Below are 19,818 nucleotides of genomic sequence, written 5' to 3' on the forward strand. Positions count from 1 at the left end.
GTCCGTGTATTTGATGTCAGTTGTATCCATGAAGCTTTTTTTAAATTTTTTTGAAGTTGTTTTTAAAATACTGCAAATTAACTATCCAACTTTTTCCTTTCTAAATTTTTAATTTATGCAGAACCTCAATAAATGTTAATAACATGGCAGAAGAGGGGTGACAAGGGGTCAAGGGAAACGGCCGTGATTCTTAATACCCTGTGGTTTCAAGAGAGCCTCAGTTTCCCCCAGTTCCATTTGTACACTGGAAAGCACCATTTGGTGTGAAAGGGGGCAGTCACTCTCTGAGAGCTTCCTCAATCAGGGCACCAGAGTCAGTCTGGCCAGGGCTCCTCTGTGGCTGGATAGCACAGCCACACAGTCCACAAAGTCTGACTCAGGCAGGAGGGGCAAGAACACAGGCTTTGACTAGGGAATGATGGAGGCTGTTGCAGACTCTGCTGCCCTCTGCAGCCTGAGGCTGGCACAGCCAAGACAAGGTGGTCAGTTCAGGGACAGATCATTTAGACTGTCTGCACAGTACTGCACATAGTCGAAGTCGGGTACAAGGAAAGGAACACGGGACCACTTTTTGGCCTGTATCCTTCCTTGTGGGGTCTCCAGCAGCATGCTTCGGATTCGGAGCACTGGCAACTTCACTGACTTGTAGCTGATCTGCATCCCCCAGGCCTGGAAGAGGGACAGAGAGGGGAGAGCTGAGTCTCCACCTTCAAACTGAGCTTCCCTCCTCAAGGTGGGACTCCATGAATAAAGGAGCTTCTACATCCCACCTTAGACTGAAAGCTACCTCTCCCATCACAAAGAACTCTTTGAGAGAGATTGAAAAACAACTATGAGATATCATCTCACCCCAGTCAGAATAGCAAAATTTAACAGAAGAGCAAGCAACAAATGCTGGCAAGGTTGTGGAGAAACTGGAACCCTTATTCACTGTTGGTGGGAGTGTAAAATGGTGCAACCACTGTGGAAGGCGGTATGGCGCTTTCTCAACAAGTTGCAAACAGAAATACCATTTGACCCAACAATTCTACTACTGGGAATATACCCCAAAGAGACCATAACTGACATCCAAGCAGATATATGCACACCCATGTTTACTGCGGCTCTGTTCACAATAGCAAGGAGTTGGAAACAACCCAGGTGCCCATCAACAAATGAATGGATAGAAAAGCTGTGGTATATTCACACAATGGTATACTATGCTGCATTGAAAAACAAGGAACTCATGCAATATTATTCAAAATGGGTGACTCTGGAGGACATTATGCTGAGTGAAGTATCTCAATCACAAAAGGACAAATACTGCATATTGCCACTGTTGTAAAACAGACTGACATCGGGGTTCAGGGGAGACTGAAAAGGATGGGATAAATAATGTATACTGCATTGAAACAAATGAGGGCAAAAACTGTTTAAAAAGGGATATGTGATTAGAGATTATTGTCATGACAGGAGTCCAGAATGAAGGCTGCATAGTGGAGTGGACCTGCGGGGAGGGACTGTATAACAATGAAAGAATTTTTCTTTTACTTTTCAAAGAGAAGAGTGTACCAGGAGGGGAGGAGTGGGCATGGAGAAAAGAGCAACAATAAATAAATGGAAATTAAAAGACTGTAAATTTTCACTAAAATTAATAATAATAATAAATTTTTTAAAAGACAGATTGACCCACCCTCCTCAGACTTGGGGCTCATGAAGCAAAGAATAGACACTGTCCTTCAAAACAGAAGCTCCCTGGGGGCAGGTCCTGGGCCTCCTCCCTGGGACTGGGAGCTGAGGATACCAGGACCTGAGATAAGAGATACAGTCTAAGCACTCACCTCTCCACAGTTCCTGCAGCTGATGGCACCCCCAGGGGTCCAGTCCTTGAAGACTCTATCAATGAGCACAGGTACTTGCGAAGTGGTATAGTAGATCCTGGAGAGAAATGAGGGTGACCACATGGGGGAGTCCTCATGGACCCTCCAGACCTCATCTTATGCCTTCCTCCTTGAGCGTCCACCTGGGCTTTGGGCCGCCCAGGAATCAAGAAGCACAGAGCTTCCTCAGGACCAGGAAATTCCATGTTCAATACATCTGCCTATGCAGCCTCCATCTGACTGACCCACCTGCATTGTATCAAGAGCTTCTAAATAACATCTCTGACTCCTTTACTCCTACTCCCAACCAATCTTTCTACCAACAGCCAGTGTGACCTCCTGAAAATGAAAATGGGCAAAACTTTCAAGCTTAACTTTCAAGATCCACTACAAGCTAATGTGTCTTCCATCTGAAATTAGGGAGCAGAGCTTCAGGACTGCCAGCCCCTCTATTGTTATGTGCCAATGAATTCAGTATGACTCATAGAGACCTATGAACAACAGATTTGAACCCTGTCCTATCCTGTGCCACCCTCTCAACCTCTGACATACTCGAACTCAATGCTGGAATCAGTATGTCAATCTACTTGGTTGAGAGTTTTCCTCTCTTCTGCTGACCCTCCACCTTTCCAAACAAGATGTCCCTCTCCAAGGAAAAACCTCTCCTAGCAACATGCTCAAAGTGTGTGAGATGAAGCTTTGTTCTTTTTGCCTCCAAGGAGCAGAGACTCTGGCTGTATCTTCTCTAAGACATATTTGTTCTTTTTGCCATCTATGAGATGTTCAGTACCCTTCTCCAACATCTCTGTTCAAGAACATCAATCTTCTTCTGCCAACCTTATTCACTGTCCAACTATAGCCCCTCCACAGGTTCTCAGATTACGTAGGACAAAGGACCTGTACCCCTTGGAGCCCTTCAGCATTTGATTCCCTGAATTCTAGCTCTTGCTCAATCACATGGTGGTTTTGGAACATGAGAAAGTTCACTTCACTTCACTTCTCTGGGTCTCACTTTCTTCACCTACAAAATAAAACTCAAATGTATTGCTGCTGACATTGAAACCCGCTGACCCACCAGTGGGTCTCCAAGACTGTAAACTGCACAGGAGGAGACTGCCCATCTTTTTCACATGGAGCCACTGATGGATTCAAACCATCAGAAAGGTCTGACTTGTTAACAGTCCCTATGGAGTATGCCATGGAGCTCCCTCCCTGTAAAACAGGCAGTGATAAGACCCTAAACTAGACTGTCATGAAAATGCTTGTTTATCTCAAACCCTCAAAGACCTGCCTAAGTGGAGAGAAATGTCATTCTCCCCACCCAATGCGTCTCACGAGAAGTTGGGGTTCACGTTGACATGGTGGGCGCCTTCCACCTTCCGCAGGTCATTCCCATGGCCCACAGCCACCGAACAGTTGATGCAGAGGAGTCGCACTTGCTCTGCCTGGAACTGCTGCTTCTGGCTGGTCCGCTGCGCAGCCTGGGCCACTCGCTTGACCAGGGCCGCCTGCTGCAGGTCCCGGATCTGGGGTGAGAGTGGTGTGTGGGTCCAATATACCAGACACGACGAATTCTTCCAAGGGGAGAAAGGGTCCCCAGTTTCCTCAGGTTATTTGTACCCAGGACTTTCCTTACTCCTCCAGGGACTTTTGACTACTTCAAGGAGTGGGAAGGAGCTCTGGTGGCCTAGTGGCAAGAAGCTGAACTGCAATCCCAGAGTTCTGCAGTTCGAATCCACCAGATAGATGCTCTGCTGGAGAAGGAGGGACAATCTCCTTCTGTACCGGTCAGATCCGATTTGATGGCACACACACAAAATAATAACATTTTTAAAAAAAAAAGGAATGGGGCAGCAGCAGGAGGGAGAAAGTTTACCAGAGGAATCTTTGTTCCCTCTCCGGTGGGATTCATATCAAGCTACTTCTCTGAATCTAACATGAGGATGGCAAAGCAGTACAGGGAAGGGTGAACAAAAAATATTTTTGCCTAAGCTGGACGGAGTGGAGAGCAAATGGAAGCTGATTCCTAACAAATGAGATAATGTGTACGCACAGGGGACGTCCTGAGCAAGGCTGGCCATGGTGACCCTGCCTTGGGGGAATGCTTGAAGTCCTGGTCTGCACTTGCTCTGTGCACATGTTCCTGTCTCCTCCCGTCTGTCTTGTTCCAAAAGGGCGGTATGATGCTCTCACAGAGTATGTACTGAGGAGAATAAATTCAGAGCCCTGGACAAGGCCTGTTCCCAAGCAGACTTCCACGGCAGCCCTTGTCTGGGTCTCAGTTCCCAATCTACCCCTTGAAATTTCCCAAGGTTGAGTCAACTTAGCGTCAAGGAGAGACAAAGTGGGGAATGATATGTAGCAGGCCCTTTGCCCTCTCCCCAGGGTCCACAGGCTGCCCCCAGACCTTGGTCTGGTACTCAGCCTGGTCCATCTTCTGCACTGTAGCCACTGCTTGCTCCATCAGGGCCTCCAGCACCTCATTGGTCTGCTCCCGCCGCAGCTCACGGCTGCCCTCAGTGGCGACAAAAGAATACACACTCTCATCTGCCCGGGCCCGGCCTCTCGCCTGGGGAATGACACAAGGGGGAGACCTCAGTGGGACTGGGGTCCCAGGAGTGAGCAATCCTGCAGGGACTGTTGGGGTGGGGCATGTAGGCACCTGGACCATGGAGATCACGTTGGTCAGGAGTCCGTAGCGCACCACTATGTTGCAGTGGGGTATGTCCAGTCCCTCCTCAGCCACGCTTGTGGCCACCAAAAGGTTTAGGGTGCCGTTTCGAAAATTCTGGATCACTTCTTGTTGGACACACTGGGGTGGGAGAGAAGATACATGAGGGGGGCTCAGGCCTCCAGCTCAACTCCTTCTAGTTCAGTCCTTTCACTCAGGATTTTGGCATCTCCTCTGTAAGACCCTGAGCTCCATCCCTCTCTCCAAGTACTCCTAGTATCTTGACTATCTTCCCAGAGAATCATCCAATCCCTACCTCACTTAGAGATCTCCAAGAATCCCTGTCACTTTACCCAGGCCATATTCTCCTCAAGAGATCCCCTAATATTCCCTGAGGAACTTCTTTACCTATCCTCTTTCCCAAGGATCCCCCAAATGCACTGAGATGTAAGGGCTCAGCCCTCTAACACTCTGTTCTTAGGGCCATTCAGTCTTCCTTCCTTTCCCAAGCTCTCCCTGTTCCCATCTTCTCTTCCAGGACACTCCTGGAACCACAACTCATTTTTCCAAGGTCCATACCTGGGTCATGTGTACGCTCTGGTTACTGTGCCCTGCCCCAATGAGGATCTGGGCCCTGATGTCCATAGTCTGCAGGCCAGGCTGCTGCTGGAGCCAGAGCAGGAGGTGGTGGGCGCTCTGGCGGGTCCTAGTGAAGATGATGCCGCGGGGGTTGCTGGGCTTCCCAAACTGTTCCTGCAGGATCTGTTCCAGTTCCTCCAGTTTTGGATTTTCTGGGCCTTGAGCTGCCAGGTGGGCAAGGTCTTTTTTGTGACCTATGGAGAGATCAGAAACAAAGGCATGGGAGTCAGGCCTGAGGGTGGGGAGGACTTCCAGGGATAGGGCTGTAAGAGTGAGGTGCAGCGGTATGGGGAGGGCACAAAAGTGGTGAGGGAGCCCCTCAACTCATCTGCTGTGCTCTGCCTCTAGGCTAGACCTACTGTATAGAAATCTTCCTTCACATACTCCGACCCACACCCTCTTCAGCGTAGCTGACCGTCGACCTTTTCACACTGGCCTCTGCCAGCCCGGACTGAGTCTTAATCTCAAATCTCTTTAGAAAGATCTTTGACCCCCAGCCTATGAAGTGGCTTCTGGCTCCAACCTCATCACCCTCTAACCATCTCTTTTTTTCCCCAGTTTAAAACCCTTTCTGGGACAGTTCCAATTAAATGTTTTTAAAAAACCTTTACCAAACAATTTGCTCTGTTAAGGTTCAGTCAAACCACATTAAAAAAAAAAGCGGCTAAAGAAAAGTAATGTGAGGTGAGCTCTGGTAGCCTAGTGGCAAGAAGCTGCACTGTAATCAGAGGTGCATGGTTTGAATCCACCAGATGGTGTGCTGGAGAAGGAGGGACAATCTCCTCCGGTACCAGTCAGATCTGATTTGACGATATACACAAAAAAATACTAAAATAAAATATATTAAAAAAGCAATGTGAATCATGCAATTCATTTTCACATCTATGCAAATCTTGATATGTAAATTCAGGAAGTAAAATTTGTGTTATATACGCACTCTTGATTTCTGGTTATAGAAAAATCCCCAGCATCCGGCCCCCTTCCTGGGTCAGGCTGCCCCTGACCGCTGGTCCGGCCCCTGCCCTGGCCACGCCTCACCATCAAACAGCCTCAGCAGCCAGCGCTCGGCCTCCAGCACGCGGGCCTTCGTGGAGCACTCCCGGTCGTAGAAGTCCCACAGCGTGCTCAGGGCGTCCACTGAGCGGACTGTGTCGTGAATGAGCAGCGCGTCGTTATAGCGCCGCAGGTGCAGCAGGTACACACGCAGCTCTGGAAGGTTGTCCTGCACGGCTGAGGGTGGGGACCAGGGTCTGAGGAGCCAGCCAGCGCTCCCGCTCTGTCTGACCCCTCCAGCCTCGCTCCTGGGCACCCCCAAGGCCCGCCCAGGCAGACCCTGCCCCAGTACTACTGCGCCTGGGAACAACCCCTCACCTTTCTGACTCTGTTCCATCACCTGCTGCTCGTACTTCTGGGTCCCGAAGTCCCGGCTCAACTCAGGCATGTTCAGGTGGTCATGGACTTTGTCCATGAGGTTCTTCAGCAAGTCTCCAAAAGGGTCCTGGGCGAATGAAGGGAAGCTGTGAGGGGATTGTCATATATACATCTACCTGGATTCACATATTCATTCATTCTCTCTTCTATATTGTTATCACTGTTGAGAACATGCATAGCAAAATATACACCGATTCAATAGTTTCTATAGGTACCACTCAGTTACACCGACTACACTCAGTTTGCATCCTTTCTCACCCTGTTTTTCAAAGTTGAACCTCACTCACAAACATGAACTCACTGCTACCTGCAGTTCCTAATTTTTCCAGTTGCTACTGTCAATTTGTTGCCATATAAAAATGTCTACAGCACGTAACAACAAAGGTAATTCTTAAAATGTTGTTGTTAGGTGCCGTCGAGTGAGACCCACAGCAACCCTATGAAGAGATTTGAACCCTGTCCTATCCTGTTCCATCCTCACACTCTCTCGTACACTAGAGCCCCCTGCGACAGTCACCATGTCAATCCTTCTGGTTGAGGGTCTTCCTCTCCTTCACCGACCCTCTGCCTTTCTGAGCATCATGTCCCTCTCCAAAGAACAGCCCTTTCTAGCAACAAGCCTGAAGTATGATAGGCAAAACTGTATTATCTTTGCCTCCAAAGAGCCCTTTGCCAGCACTTTCTCCAAGAAATAGTTGTTTGTTCTTCTGATAGTCCACAGGATATCCAGTGCTCTTCTCCAACACCACAGCTCAGAGGTAGCAATTATTCTTCTGTCATTCTTATTCACTATCGAGCTCTCAGACACATAGCAAGTGATCGGAAAGACCATGGTCTGAATCAGACGCACCTTAGTTCTCAAACTGACATCATTACTCCTCAATAATTTGGAGAAGTCTCCAACTGCAGCCTTTCCCAGTGCAATACATTTCCTGATTTCCTAACTGCTGCTACCAAGGATGTTGATTGTAGATCCAAGTAAGATGAAGTTATTGACAGTTTCAATCTTTTCTCTATGATGTGCTAAGCAGTCCAGTGATGAGAATTTTTGTTATCTTGATGCTGAGATGCAATCCGTATTGAAGGCTTTGTTCTTCTGCAACAAATGCTTCAAATTTCCTCACTTTCAGCAAGCAAGGTTGTGTCATCTGCATAACGCAGGTTGTTGATGAATCTCTCTCTGATCCTGATGCCACATTCTTCTTCATAGAGTTCAGCTTCTCGACTAGTTTGTTCAGCACACAGATTGAACAGGTATGGAGACTGAACACAACCTTGATGGACTCCCTTAAATTTTTTTTTCAGTGCAGTATACACAATTTATCCAGTTTTTCTCAGACAGTGGCACCATGCAGTATTTGTCCTTTTGCTCTGAGATATTTCACTCAGCATAATGTCCTCCAGAGTCACCCATTTTGAATAATATTGCATGAGTTCCTTGTTTTTCAATGCAGCGTAATATTCCATTGTGTGAATATACCACAGCTTCTCTATCCATTCGTTTGTTGATGGGCTTTCAGGTTGTTTCCAACTCCTTGCTATTGTGAACAGAGCCACGATAAACATGGGTGTGCATATATCTGCTTGGATGTCAGTTATGGTCTCTTTGGGGTATATTCCCAGTAGTGGAATTGCTGGGTCAAATGATATCTCTATTTGCAACTTTTTGAGAAAGCGCCATACCGCCTTCTACAGTGGTTGCACCATTTTACCCTCCCACCAACAGTGAATAAGGGTTCCAGTTTCTCCACAACCTTGCCAGCATTTGTTGCTTGCTGTTCTGTTAAATTTTGCTATTCTGACTGGGGTGAGATGATATCGCATAGTTGTTTTGATTTGTATCTCTCTTAGAGCTAGGGATTTTGAACATTTCTTCATGTGCTTGTTGGCCATCTGAATGTCTTCTTTGGTGAAGTGTCTGTTCATATCCTGTGCCCATTTTTCTATTGGATTATTCACCTTTATCTTGTTGTGGTGCTCAAGTATCTTATAAATTCTGGATATAAGTCCCTTATCTGACATGTCATTACCAAATACTTTTTCCCAGTCTGTGACTTCCCTTTTTTACCCTGTTGGAGAAGTTTTTGGATGTGCATAGGGATTTGATTCTTAGAAGGTCCCATTCATCTATTTTATCTTCTCCTGGTTGTACATTTTTCAGGATACTTGGAAGACTGTTTATGTTGTAGATTAGGACTACTAGAATTCTTCCAAGGTTTTCTTTAATGAAGTTTATAGTCCTTGGTTTTAGTCCTAGATCCATGATCCACCTTAAGTTGGTTTTTGTATATGGAGTGAGGTGTGGATCTTGCTTCAGTGGACTCCCTTAATTTTAAACCATGTACCTTAGGGAAGAGCTCTGGTAGCCCAGTGGCAAGAAGCTACATTGCAGTCCTGAAGGTACGCAGTTCGAAGTCACCAGCTGCTCCGCAGGAAAAGAATAGGCAGTCTCCTCCCATGCAATTAACTGCCTCTGAAAACCCACCAGAGGATTTGATATGGGTTGGCTCCGACTCTATGGTACACAACAACAAGCAGTTTTCCCTTGCTTATTCGCACAACAGCCTCTTGGTCTAAGTACAGGTTTTGCATGAGCACAATTAAGTGCTCTGGGATTCCCATTCTTCACAATGTTAGCTGTAACTTGTTATGATACATGTAGTCAAATGCTTCTAACACAGTCAATAAAGCATAAATAGACATTCTTCAGATATTCTTTACTTTTATCCAGGATCCATCTGACATCAGCAATGATATCCTTGGTGCCACAGCCTCTCCTAATTCCTGTTAAAGAACTGAGTAGAAGATTTCAAAGGGCATCTTGGAGAAGACAAAGTATTATAACAGAAGGTGCAGAGAGCTGGAATTGGAGAATAAAAAGGGAAGAACTTGCTCTGCAATTCTCAAGCTGAGAGAAATTAAAAACAAATTTAAGCCTCAAGTCACGATACTGAAAGATGCCATGGACAATATATTGAATGACCCAGGAAGTATCAAAAAAAGATGGAGGGAATACAGAGTTACTGTACCAAAAAGAACTGACTGACACTGAAAAACACCAGGAAGTACCATATAAGCAGGAGCCAAGGGTAATCAAGGAGAAAGCTGAAGCTGCATTGAGGGCACTGGCAAATAAGAAGGCCCCAAGAATCGATGGGATACCAATTGACTCATTTCAATTAACAGATGCAGCCCTGGGGGTGCTCACCAGTCTATGCCAGGAAATTTGGAGGACAGCTGTCTGGCCAACAGATTGGAAGAGGTCCACATTTGTTCCCAATCCCAAGAAACACGATCCAACAGAATGTGGAAACTATCGAACAATATCATTAACATCACATGAAAACAAAATACTGCTAAAGATCTCAAAAACAGCTAGAACAATACATATACAGGGGACTGTGAGAAGTTCAAGCAAGAAGTTCTTAAAATACTCAGTGCAAGTAAAATGTTCAGAACAAATATTAATTACTACTTCAACTATTGTTTCATTTAGGGAGCTCTGGTGGCCTAATGGGAAGGAGTTGTGCTGCCAATCCAAAGGCATGTGTTTCAAATCCACCAGTTTCTTGGGAGAAAGATGGGCGATCTCCTCCTGTGCTGTCTCTGAAAACCTGCTGGGGGCTTAGCTATAAGTTGGTTCTGACTTCATGGCACCTACAACAGCAGCAGCAGCTAAAAAAGCAAACTATTATAATGGAATATGCAAAGAGCTGAAATTGAATAAAAGCGAAGAACTTCCTCAGCATTTCTTAAGCTGAGAGAACTGAAAAACAAACTCAAGCCTTGAGTTGCAATACGTAGAGATGCTATGGGCAAAACATTGAATGATCCAGAAAGCATCAAATAAGTTGCAGAGGGTAGGGAAGAAGTTGGAGGGAATACACAAAATCACTGTACCGAAAAAAAAAAACCTGGCCAATACTGAAATATTTCAGGAAGCACACTATACATCAGACATCTGGACAATGACCAAAGATGACAGAAGAAGAACTGATGCTTTTGAGTTGTAATTCTGGAGAAGCATATTGAACATACCAAGGACTGCCAAGAGAACAGGTTTACCCTGGAGAACGTGAAATCGGGCTGTTCCTTGGAGGCAACGTTTTTGAAGCTCTCTCTCAAACATACTTTGGGCATGTGGCCAGGATGCACCCGTCCCTGAAGAAGAACATCACGCTTGGAAGGGTGGATAGCGCAGGAGAGGAAGACCTCAGATGAGATGAACTGACAAAGTAACTGTGGTCATGGTGGTAGGTGTGTTGGAGACCGTGAGACTGGGTCAGGATAGAGCAGAGTTCAGAGCTAATGTATGTAGGGTCACTAGGAGTCACAGGTGACTTGATGGTACATAATAACCAACACCATATCATCAAGAGCCAGTGGAAATGCAGGAAGAAGTTCAAGCTGCATTAAAGAGGTTATTACAAAATAATCCCCAAGAAATCTGTGGGATACCAACTAACATGGTTTCAACTAACAGACACAATCCTGGACATGCTCACCCACCTATCACAGGAAATTTGGAGGACAGTTGCCTGGCAGACCAATTGGAAGAGACTTGTATTTGTTCCCATTCCCAAGAAGGGTGATCCAATAAAATATCTGAAATATCTAACAATATTATTACTACTATATGCAAGCAAAATACTGCTCAAGATCATTAAAAAATGGCTAGACTAGAACATAGAGATAGAAGTGCCAGAAACTCAAGCTGGATTTAAAAGCAGCTGTGGCACCAGGGGTATCATTGCTGATGTCAGATGGGTCCAGGCTGAAAACAAAGAGTAGCAAAATAAGGTCTGTTCTGCTTTATTGACAATGCAAAGGCATTTGACTATGTGGATCACAACAAATTAGGGATTATCACTGAGAAGAATGAAAAGTCCCAGAACATTTAATTGTGCTCATGAGAAAACAATGCCTTGACCAAGAAGCTGTTGTGTGAACAGAGCAAGAGAATACCACATAGTTTAAAATGAAGAAAAGTGTGTGACAGGGCTGTATTCTTTGTTTTAAATTTTTTAAATGTTATTCTTTTATGTGTGTGTATCCTAACATCAGATCAACTGGTAGAGGAGACTGCCCCTCCTTCTCCAGCAGAGCATCTGGTGAATTCGAACTGCACACTTCTGGGATTGCAGTGCAGCTTATTGCCACTAGGCCACCAGATTTTTGTTTTCTTGATTTTCAAATGCAATCCATATTAAAGGCTGCAGTCCTTAATCTTCTGCAGCAAGTGCTTCAAGTTCTCCTCACTTTGGCTAGGCAACTTGTGTCACCTGCATAGCTCATCTGACTGGAGATAAAAATGGAGGAAAGAGCCAAGAGGAGGGACTCTTAATACCATCAAGAAATACTCTTCAGAAGTGGGGTATGTCTTTTTGGACGCAGGCCCCTCTCCGCTTGACAGAATTTCTTAACACAAGATAAGGCTTGAACACAGGAAGGTCTCCAGGGAACACCAGGTCTACAAATGCTGATTTTTCAACACATATGATCGTATCAAATATTCATGAGGATGAAGAGAGATAATTTTGCTTCTTTTCTAACATAGTTATCCTTTTCTTCTCTTACTGTCCTGTCTAGGACTTTTTTCCTCCCCCTAATATTCTTTTTTTAAATTTAAATTTTATTTTTTTAGAATATTTGACCAAAAGTTTATAAATTATATTGGTCTTTCATTCAAGCATACACATGTTGTTCTATTATATTAATTACAACTGATTCAACTTAACTATTTTTTAAATTTTTATTATTTTTGTGTGAGTGTACCGTCAAATCAGATCTGACTGGTACAGGAGGAGATTGTCCCTCCTTCCCCGGCAGAGCATCTGGTGGATTCGAACCGTGCACCTCTGGGATTGTAGTTGCAGTTCCTTGCCACTAGGCCACCAGAGCTCCCCTCAACTTAACAATTTTTACTCTTCTCTGTTTCCCTTCCAATCCTTGGTAACAATCTAAAATGGGTTGTATTTCTATGTCAACCTTTCCTTGTCTTTTCAGAACAGCACACTTAGGCCATAATTGTCCTTTTGTGACAGATTAAGTAATTTAGCATAATTTCCTCTCAATTAATCCATGCTGTGCCATGTTTCAATTCTTTACCATTATTTAGTGTGACCTTTAGTAGTACATTGAGTAGTACACCGTGCAAATGTACCATAGTTTCTTTAGACATTCTTCCACTGAAGGACATCGGAGTTACTTCCATCTATTTGCTGCTGTAAATAATGGTGCAATGAACATGAGGCTGTACACATCTGTTTGCTTTTCTTTTTTTTTAATACATACCTAGCAGATTTATTTCTATTTAAAAAATTTATCCAACAGATTGTGGAAATTATTCAACAATAAAGAAAGACCTTCAACCAGGTGGATTGACAAGGTGACTGCTGCAATGGACTCTTGTGTGTCAGGAACTGTGAGAATGGCGCAGAACAGGACTGGGTTCAGATCTTTTGTTCATAGGGTTGTTATGATTCATACTCAACCCGATGGCACCTAACAACAACAACAACATCACTAATATCACACAGAAGCAATATCCTGCTGAAGATTATTAAAAAAACAAGTGGATGTCCTAAGATAGATTTGTTTGCTTTTCTGTTATATTTAACATTCTTTGCCAACATCACAGTTCAAAGCATCAATTCTTTGGTCTTCTTTATTTATCATTCTTTTTTTTTATATGTGGCAAGGTGTAACCAGAGGAACCCTGAGATAAAGGTTAGAGGTTTTGCTGTTCTTGACAGATGATTGAAGGAGAAGATGACTTACATAACGCCTCTGAGGCAAACTTTGCTGGATGATTGAGGAAACCAGAGGCTTCTTGAAATTGTGTTGCTAAACTCAAACCAGGACTTTTATGAATTAAGGAAACATGTTTTGTTGTTAATCTGGTTTGAAATTTGGACTTGCATTGCGACGTACTCTTTGCCTTTCCCACTCCCAAACTTATTTGTCTAATAAACCCCACTCTTGGTATCATAAAAAAAAACACACACACAACAACACAAACAAGTGGAACAGTTCATCAACAGAGAATGATCATAAATACAAGCTGGGTTTAGAAGAGGCTGTGGCACTAGGGACATCACTGCCAATGTCAGATGGATCTTGGCTGAAAGCAGAAATTATGAGAGGAGTATCTATTTGAGTTTCATTGCCTATTCAACAGCATTTTACTGTATCACAACAAACTGTGGCTAACATTGAGAAGAATGGGAATCCCAGAATACTTGATTGTGCTCATATGAAACATATATTTAGACCAGGAATCAGTCGAAAGAACATAACAAGGAAACATTGCATGGTTCAAAGTAAGAGAGAGCATTAGGAAAAAAGGATGTATTCTTTTCCTATAATCCTTCAATCTATATGCAGAGCAGATCATTCAGGAAGCTGGATTTCATGAGGAGGAATGTGGCATTAGAATTGGAGGAAGACACATCAACAACCTGCGTTATGCAGACCTGAAGCATTTGCTGCAGAAGGTCAAGGACTGCAGTCTTCAATGTGCAGTGAAGCTTAACATCAAGAAAACAAAAATTCTCACCACTGGGCCAACTGGTAGAACCATGATAGACAGAGAAGAGATTGAGGTTATTAACAATTTCAGCTTGCTCCGTTCCACAATTAACGCTCATGGCACCAGCAGTCAGGATATCCAAAAATGAACTGCATTAGAAAAATCTGCTGTCAGGGACAGAATTCTAAAGGCAATGATGTTCGTGACTAAGGTGGACTTGATTCAGGCCATGCTCTTTGCAATTACTTGCTATGTATCAGAGAGCTGGACAATGGCTAAGGAGGACAGAATAACTGATGCCTTTAAGTTGTGCTATAGGAGAGTATTGAACATACCGTGGACTGCCAAGAGAAGAAGCAGGTCTGTCTTGGAGAAGATGAAACCAAGTTGTTCCCTGGAGGCAAAGATTTTGAAGTTACATCTCACATATTTTGAGCATGTTGCCAGATGGGCCTAGTCCCTGGAGAAAGACATCATGCTTGAAAAGGTAAAGAGTCAGCGCAGGAGAAGAAGACCCTAGATGAGACAGATTGACATAGTAACTGTGGTAATGGTGGTAGGTGTGTTAGAGACAGAAGATTGTTCAGGATAGAGCAAGGTTCAGAGCCACTGTGCATGGGGTGTGATGAGTTGTAGTTGACTTGATAGCACATAACAGATACGTACATAGGGAGCTCTGGTGACCTAGTGCTAAGAAGCTGTGTTACAATCTCAAGGCACACAGTTCAAATCCACCATCTGCTCCACAGAAGAAGGGTGGACAACCTCCTCCCGTGTGATTTACCGTCTCGGAAGACTCTCTGGGAGATCAGCCATGAGTCAGTTCTAACTCGATGGCACACAACCACCACCAACACCACCTAACTGGAATTGATGGATCAAATGGCATTTCTAGTCCCAACTTTCCAAGGAAGTGTGGTCTCAGAACTTTTGGCTTTTCTATCCATTGTGTTAGCCCTCATTAGGGACATGGTCTCTGGGTACCTTAAATGTGGACACACAGTCTTGCAAATCATCAACAGCTATGGGACCAATATTGAGAGCGCTTTCCACACTGTGAGATATGGCAGACATTGGACGACAGAACCGGAGAGAGTGTGAAGAGTCTGTGGCAAGGTGTAACCAGAAGAACCCTGGAGATAGGGCCACAGTTAAAGGTTTTGCTCACTGGATGACTGAAAGAAAAGCTGACTTGTAACTGCTCAAAGTTTGCTAGATGACTGAGGAAATCAGAGGCTTCTTGCTGCTGAACTGAATTTAGACTTTCATTTGTTAACTGAGAAGCTGTCTGAACTAACTGAGGAATTGTGCCTTGTTAATATGGCTTAGGACTGGACTTGCATTGTGAGATATTCTTTATTTTCCCTACTCCTCAACCTATTTCCCTAATGAACTCCACAACTGTGAGCAAAGTCTGTGAGTCAATTTGCAACAAACATTGGATCCAATGATTGGTAGAAATAGGTGCAGGAGCATGTGGGGTGGCATGTCTGATCATGTAGATATTTCTATGTGGCTAACCTTGAGAAGAATGGGACTCCCGGAACACTTAATTGTGTTCCTGTGAAACCTTTATTTGGACAAGGAAGCAGGAGTCAGAATAGAGCAGGGAAATAACACATGGTCCAGAATCAGGAAAGGTGTACATCAAGGATACATCTTATCTCCATATTTTTTCAATCTATACGCAGAACAGATAATTCGGAAGGCTGGACCTTATGAGGAGGAATCAGGCATCAGGATGGAAGGAAGATTCATCAATAACCTGTGTTATGCAGCGAACACAACCTTGCTGCTGAAACTGAGGAGCACATGAGGTGTTTGCTACAGAAGGTCAAGAAATGCAGGATTCAATATGCATTGAAGCTTAATATCAAGAAAATATAGATTCTCACCACTGGGCCTATTGGTAACTTCATGATAGAGGGAGAAGAGATTTAGACTTTAAACCCCTTCAGTTTGTTTGGTTCCACAATCAACAAACTTGGCCCCAGCAGTCAGGAAATCACAAGATGAATTGGGAAAGTCTGCTGGCAGGGATGTTTTTAGAGTATTGAAGAGCAATGATGTCCATCTGGAGGCTAAGATATATATGCCTGCTACAATCCATGGTCTTCACAATTACTTGTTATGCATCAAAGAGCTGGACAATGACTAAGGATGACAGAAGAATCGATGGGTTTGAGTTGTGGTGCCGGAGAAGAGTGTTGAACATACTGTGGATTTCTAAGAGAACAAACAGGTCAATACTAGAGAGGGTGAAATTTTGAGCTCTGTTTCACATACTTTGGACACATGGCAAGGAGGGACCAGTCCTTGGAGAAGAATATTATGCTTGGAAAGGCGGAGGGATAGCGCAGGAGTGGACGAGATGGATTGACTCAGTGACTGGGGTAATGGGATTAGGTCTGTCAGAGATGATGAAATTGACTCAGGATAGGCCTGGGTTCAGAGCTGTTATACACAGGGTCACTAAGAGTTACAGGTAATTCAACTGCACATAACAACATCAACAATGGATACTATTGATGGGGAAAGTTCCCCTTTATGAAGCGGGCAGAAGTTGGACTCTCCAGCTACCACCATGTGTCTGTTGCTTACACAGGAAGTATCTGGCTATGACTTCTAAGTCAATACGGAACAGAAGGGTTGAAGGTGGGCACCAATGTCTTGCTCCTGATCTCAAGAGTAAAGGTCTTGGTCCTTCCCCATTAAATATAACACTGATTTTTCACATACGCCCTGAATAAAACTGAAGAGCTTCCTTCTATTACAGACTTATTTTGGGTTTTCATCAAGAAAGGATTTCAGATTTTTATCAAGTCTTTTTTATTCTTTCATAGCAATGACTGTGTGTGTGTTTTCCTCTGGTTCTACTGATAGGGGTATTTTGTTGATCAATTTTCTAATGTTGAATTATCTCTGCATTTCTTGACTAAATGCATTTCTGGACTAAATATCACTTGGTCTGTACCTTCAACCCACCCTGAATGCTCAAGATCTTTAGACATTGTTGTTAGGTGTCAATGAGTATGACTTACGAACAGTAGATCTGAACTCTGCCCTTCCCTGAGCCAATCTTATTGTCTCTGACACACTGGTCAATCCACAGCTCTAGGGTCGTCTTCTCCTGAGCTGTCCCTCCATCCTTCCAAGCATGATGTCCATCTCCAAGGGCTGGTCCCCTCCTGGCCACATGCTCAAAGTATGTGAGACAGAGCTTCAAACTCCTTGCCTCCAAGGAGAAGCTTGGTTTCACTCTCTCTAGGACAGACCTATTTGTTTTCTTGGCAGTTCACGGTACGCTCCTGACTGCTGGTGCCAAGAGTGTTGATTGTGGAACAAAGCAAGCTGTAGTTATTAACATTCTCAATCTCTTTTCTATTATGATGCTGCCAATTGGCCCAGTGGTGAGAATCTTTTTCTTGCTGTTCAGCTTCTATCCATATTGAAGTCTGTAGTCCTTGACCTTCTGCAGCAAATGTCTCATGTCCTCCTCAGTTTCCGCAAGCAGGGTTGTGTCATCTGCATAACACAGGTTAATGATGAGTCTTCCACTAATCCTGATGCCACATTCCTCCTCAGAAAGCCCAGCTTTCCAAATGATCCGTTCTGCATAAAGATTGAAAAGGTAGGGAGATAGGATTGCAACCCTGATGAACATCTTTTCTCTCTCCCTCATTAGAGAGATGCAAATTAAAAAATCAAGATATCAAGGGAGCTCTGGTGGCCTAGTGGCAAGAAGCTGCACTGCACTGTAATTCCAGAGGTGTGTGGTTTGAATCCACCAGATAGATGCTCTGCTGGAGAAGGAAGGACAATCTCCTCCTGTACCAGTCAGATCTCATTTGATGATACACACACAAGAAAAGAAAAAAAAAACCCACCAAAAAATAACAAAATATCATCTCATCCCAGCAACGATAGCAAAGTTCAGCAAGACAGCAACAACAAATACTGGTAAGAGTGTAGAAAGATTGGAACTATATTATACTGCTGGTGAGGAGGTAAAATGGCACCAGAACTTTACATGCTTATAAGCACTAAGCAAAGCAATCTGATAAATACCCTTTGATCCAGCACCGTCACTATTAAGTTTCCAGGAAAAAGAAAAAGTTATGATATGAACTGATAGAGGCACAATCATGTTTACTGCAGCATTATTTACAATAGCAAAAAGAAGGAAATAACTCAGGTGTCCAACAATGGAGGACTGGCTAAAGAAAGTCTGGCACATTCACACAATGGAAGATTTTTTTGTGGGTTCTGTTTTTCTTTTTTTTTATATACTACTTTTTCACCCTTGTGTGGAGGGCTGAGTTTAAATCAATCACAGCAAGGGAGCTGCTCTGCTATGTATGAAACCCCAACACAGAAGCAGGTCGTCTACGAATGGTTTAGCACCAGGCTCCCCACAAACGTGTGGTGCGGTGCGTGACAGGGAGGTTCTGTTTTTCTATCTTCACACAATGGAGTTTTATCTTGAAGGAAGTAGTTGTCTTGGAGGAAGTACAACCAAGGTGCTCCTTGGAAACGTGGTTAATGCAACTTCATCTCACATCCTCTGAGCATGTTGTCAGGAGTGGACAGTCTGTGTATGTGTGTGTGTGTGTGTCTGTCTACCTATTATTATTTCCCCACCAGGATTGTCAGGCTAGAAACCATTCTGAGTGCTCACGGTCGAACACTGAGTGTAGAAATAGCCACTTCCTCTTTGCTTCAAGATGCCTCAGGGACAGCAGAGTGGTCACACCTGTGGTGTTGACAGGTCCAGGGCAGCGGGGACAGTCCTTTTAAAAAGACTCCTATCATTCCTACTTAAAGTAAAAGACCAATGAAAGAGAAGCTGACCCTCAGTGAGATGGACTGACACTGAGCTGTAAACAATGGGTTTTAGCAAAACAGAGATTGTATGGATGGTGCCAACAGAGAGGGCAAAGATTTGATCATTAGCACACAGGATTGCTAAGAGTCAAAGTCCAGTCCAAAGCTCCAACAACAACTTTGTAAAGAAATAAAACTATCTTCATCTGTAGATGATATGATCCTGTTACACCTAGAAAAGCTAAGAGACTCAAGAAGAAAATGACAGGGATAAAAGGATTCCGCAAAGTGACAGGGGTCAAGATCAATATACAAAAATCAGCAGAATTTTTCTGAATTTTCCCAAATACTGATTTCTATTAATAAAGAGAACTCTCAAAACAAAATCAGGAAAACAATACCATATATACAATAACCACCTAACCAGACATACAAAAGATCTATTCAAACTATGAAACATTACCAGAAGAGACCTATAGGAATCAAAAAACATACCATACATAGGAAGACTTCGTACTGTGAAAATGCCAATAATATTCAGGCAATCTACAAATAAAATACAATCCCAATTAGATTCCACCATTATTTCTTAGAGACAGAAAAGCTAATCATCAACTTTTTATGAGGACAGATACCAGAATAGCAAAGCACTACTAAAAAAGAACACTTCCAGAGCTCTAACCTGTTATGTATGCCAGGGATGCATCCTATCTCCATACCTTTTCAACCTATATGCAGAACAGATTATCCGGGAGGCTGGGCTCTATGAGGAGAAATGTGGGGTCAAGATTGGTGGATGATTTATCAACAATCTGCGTTATGCGGATGACACAACCCAACTGAAGAGGACCTGAAGCGCCTGC

At 43.8% G+C, this 19,818-nt stretch overlaps 1 protein-coding gene across 1 annotated transcript in view; it reads right to left on the minus strand.

Moving 5' to 3' along the window:
• Positions 1–483: 483 nt before the first annotated feature.
• The window catches only part of DHX58 (DEXH (Asp-Glu-X-His) box polypeptide 58), a 28,437-nt gene continuing 9,102 nt past the window's right edge, over positions 484–19,818 (minus strand). Inside the window, exons 5-12 of the mRNA XM_006901650.1 lie at positions 6,541–6,667; positions 6,208–6,399; positions 5,110–5,363; positions 4,522–4,671; positions 4,267–4,428; positions 3,195–3,385; positions 1,821–1,917; positions 484–669 (exon numbers count right to left, since the gene is read on the minus strand). Of these exons, the coding sequence (XP_006901712.1) occupies positions 484–669; positions 1,821–1,917; positions 3,195–3,385; positions 4,267–4,428; positions 4,522–4,671; positions 5,110–5,363; positions 6,208–6,399; positions 6,541–6,667 (1,359 nt within the window). The remainder of the gene's footprint in view (positions 670–1,820; positions 1,918–3,194; positions 3,386–4,266; positions 4,429–4,521; positions 4,672–5,109; positions 5,364–6,207; positions 6,400–6,540; positions 6,668–19,818) is intronic.

This window comes from Elephantulus edwardii, unplaced genomic scaffold, assembly GCF_000299155.1.
Source record: "Elephantulus edwardii isolate Elephantulus edwardi_28Jun2011 unplaced genomic scaffold, EleEdw1.0 scaffold00340, whole genome shotgun sequence".
Lineage (NCBI taxonomy): Eukaryota > Metazoa > Chordata > Mammalia > Macroscelidea > Macroscelididae > Elephantulus > Elephantulus edwardii.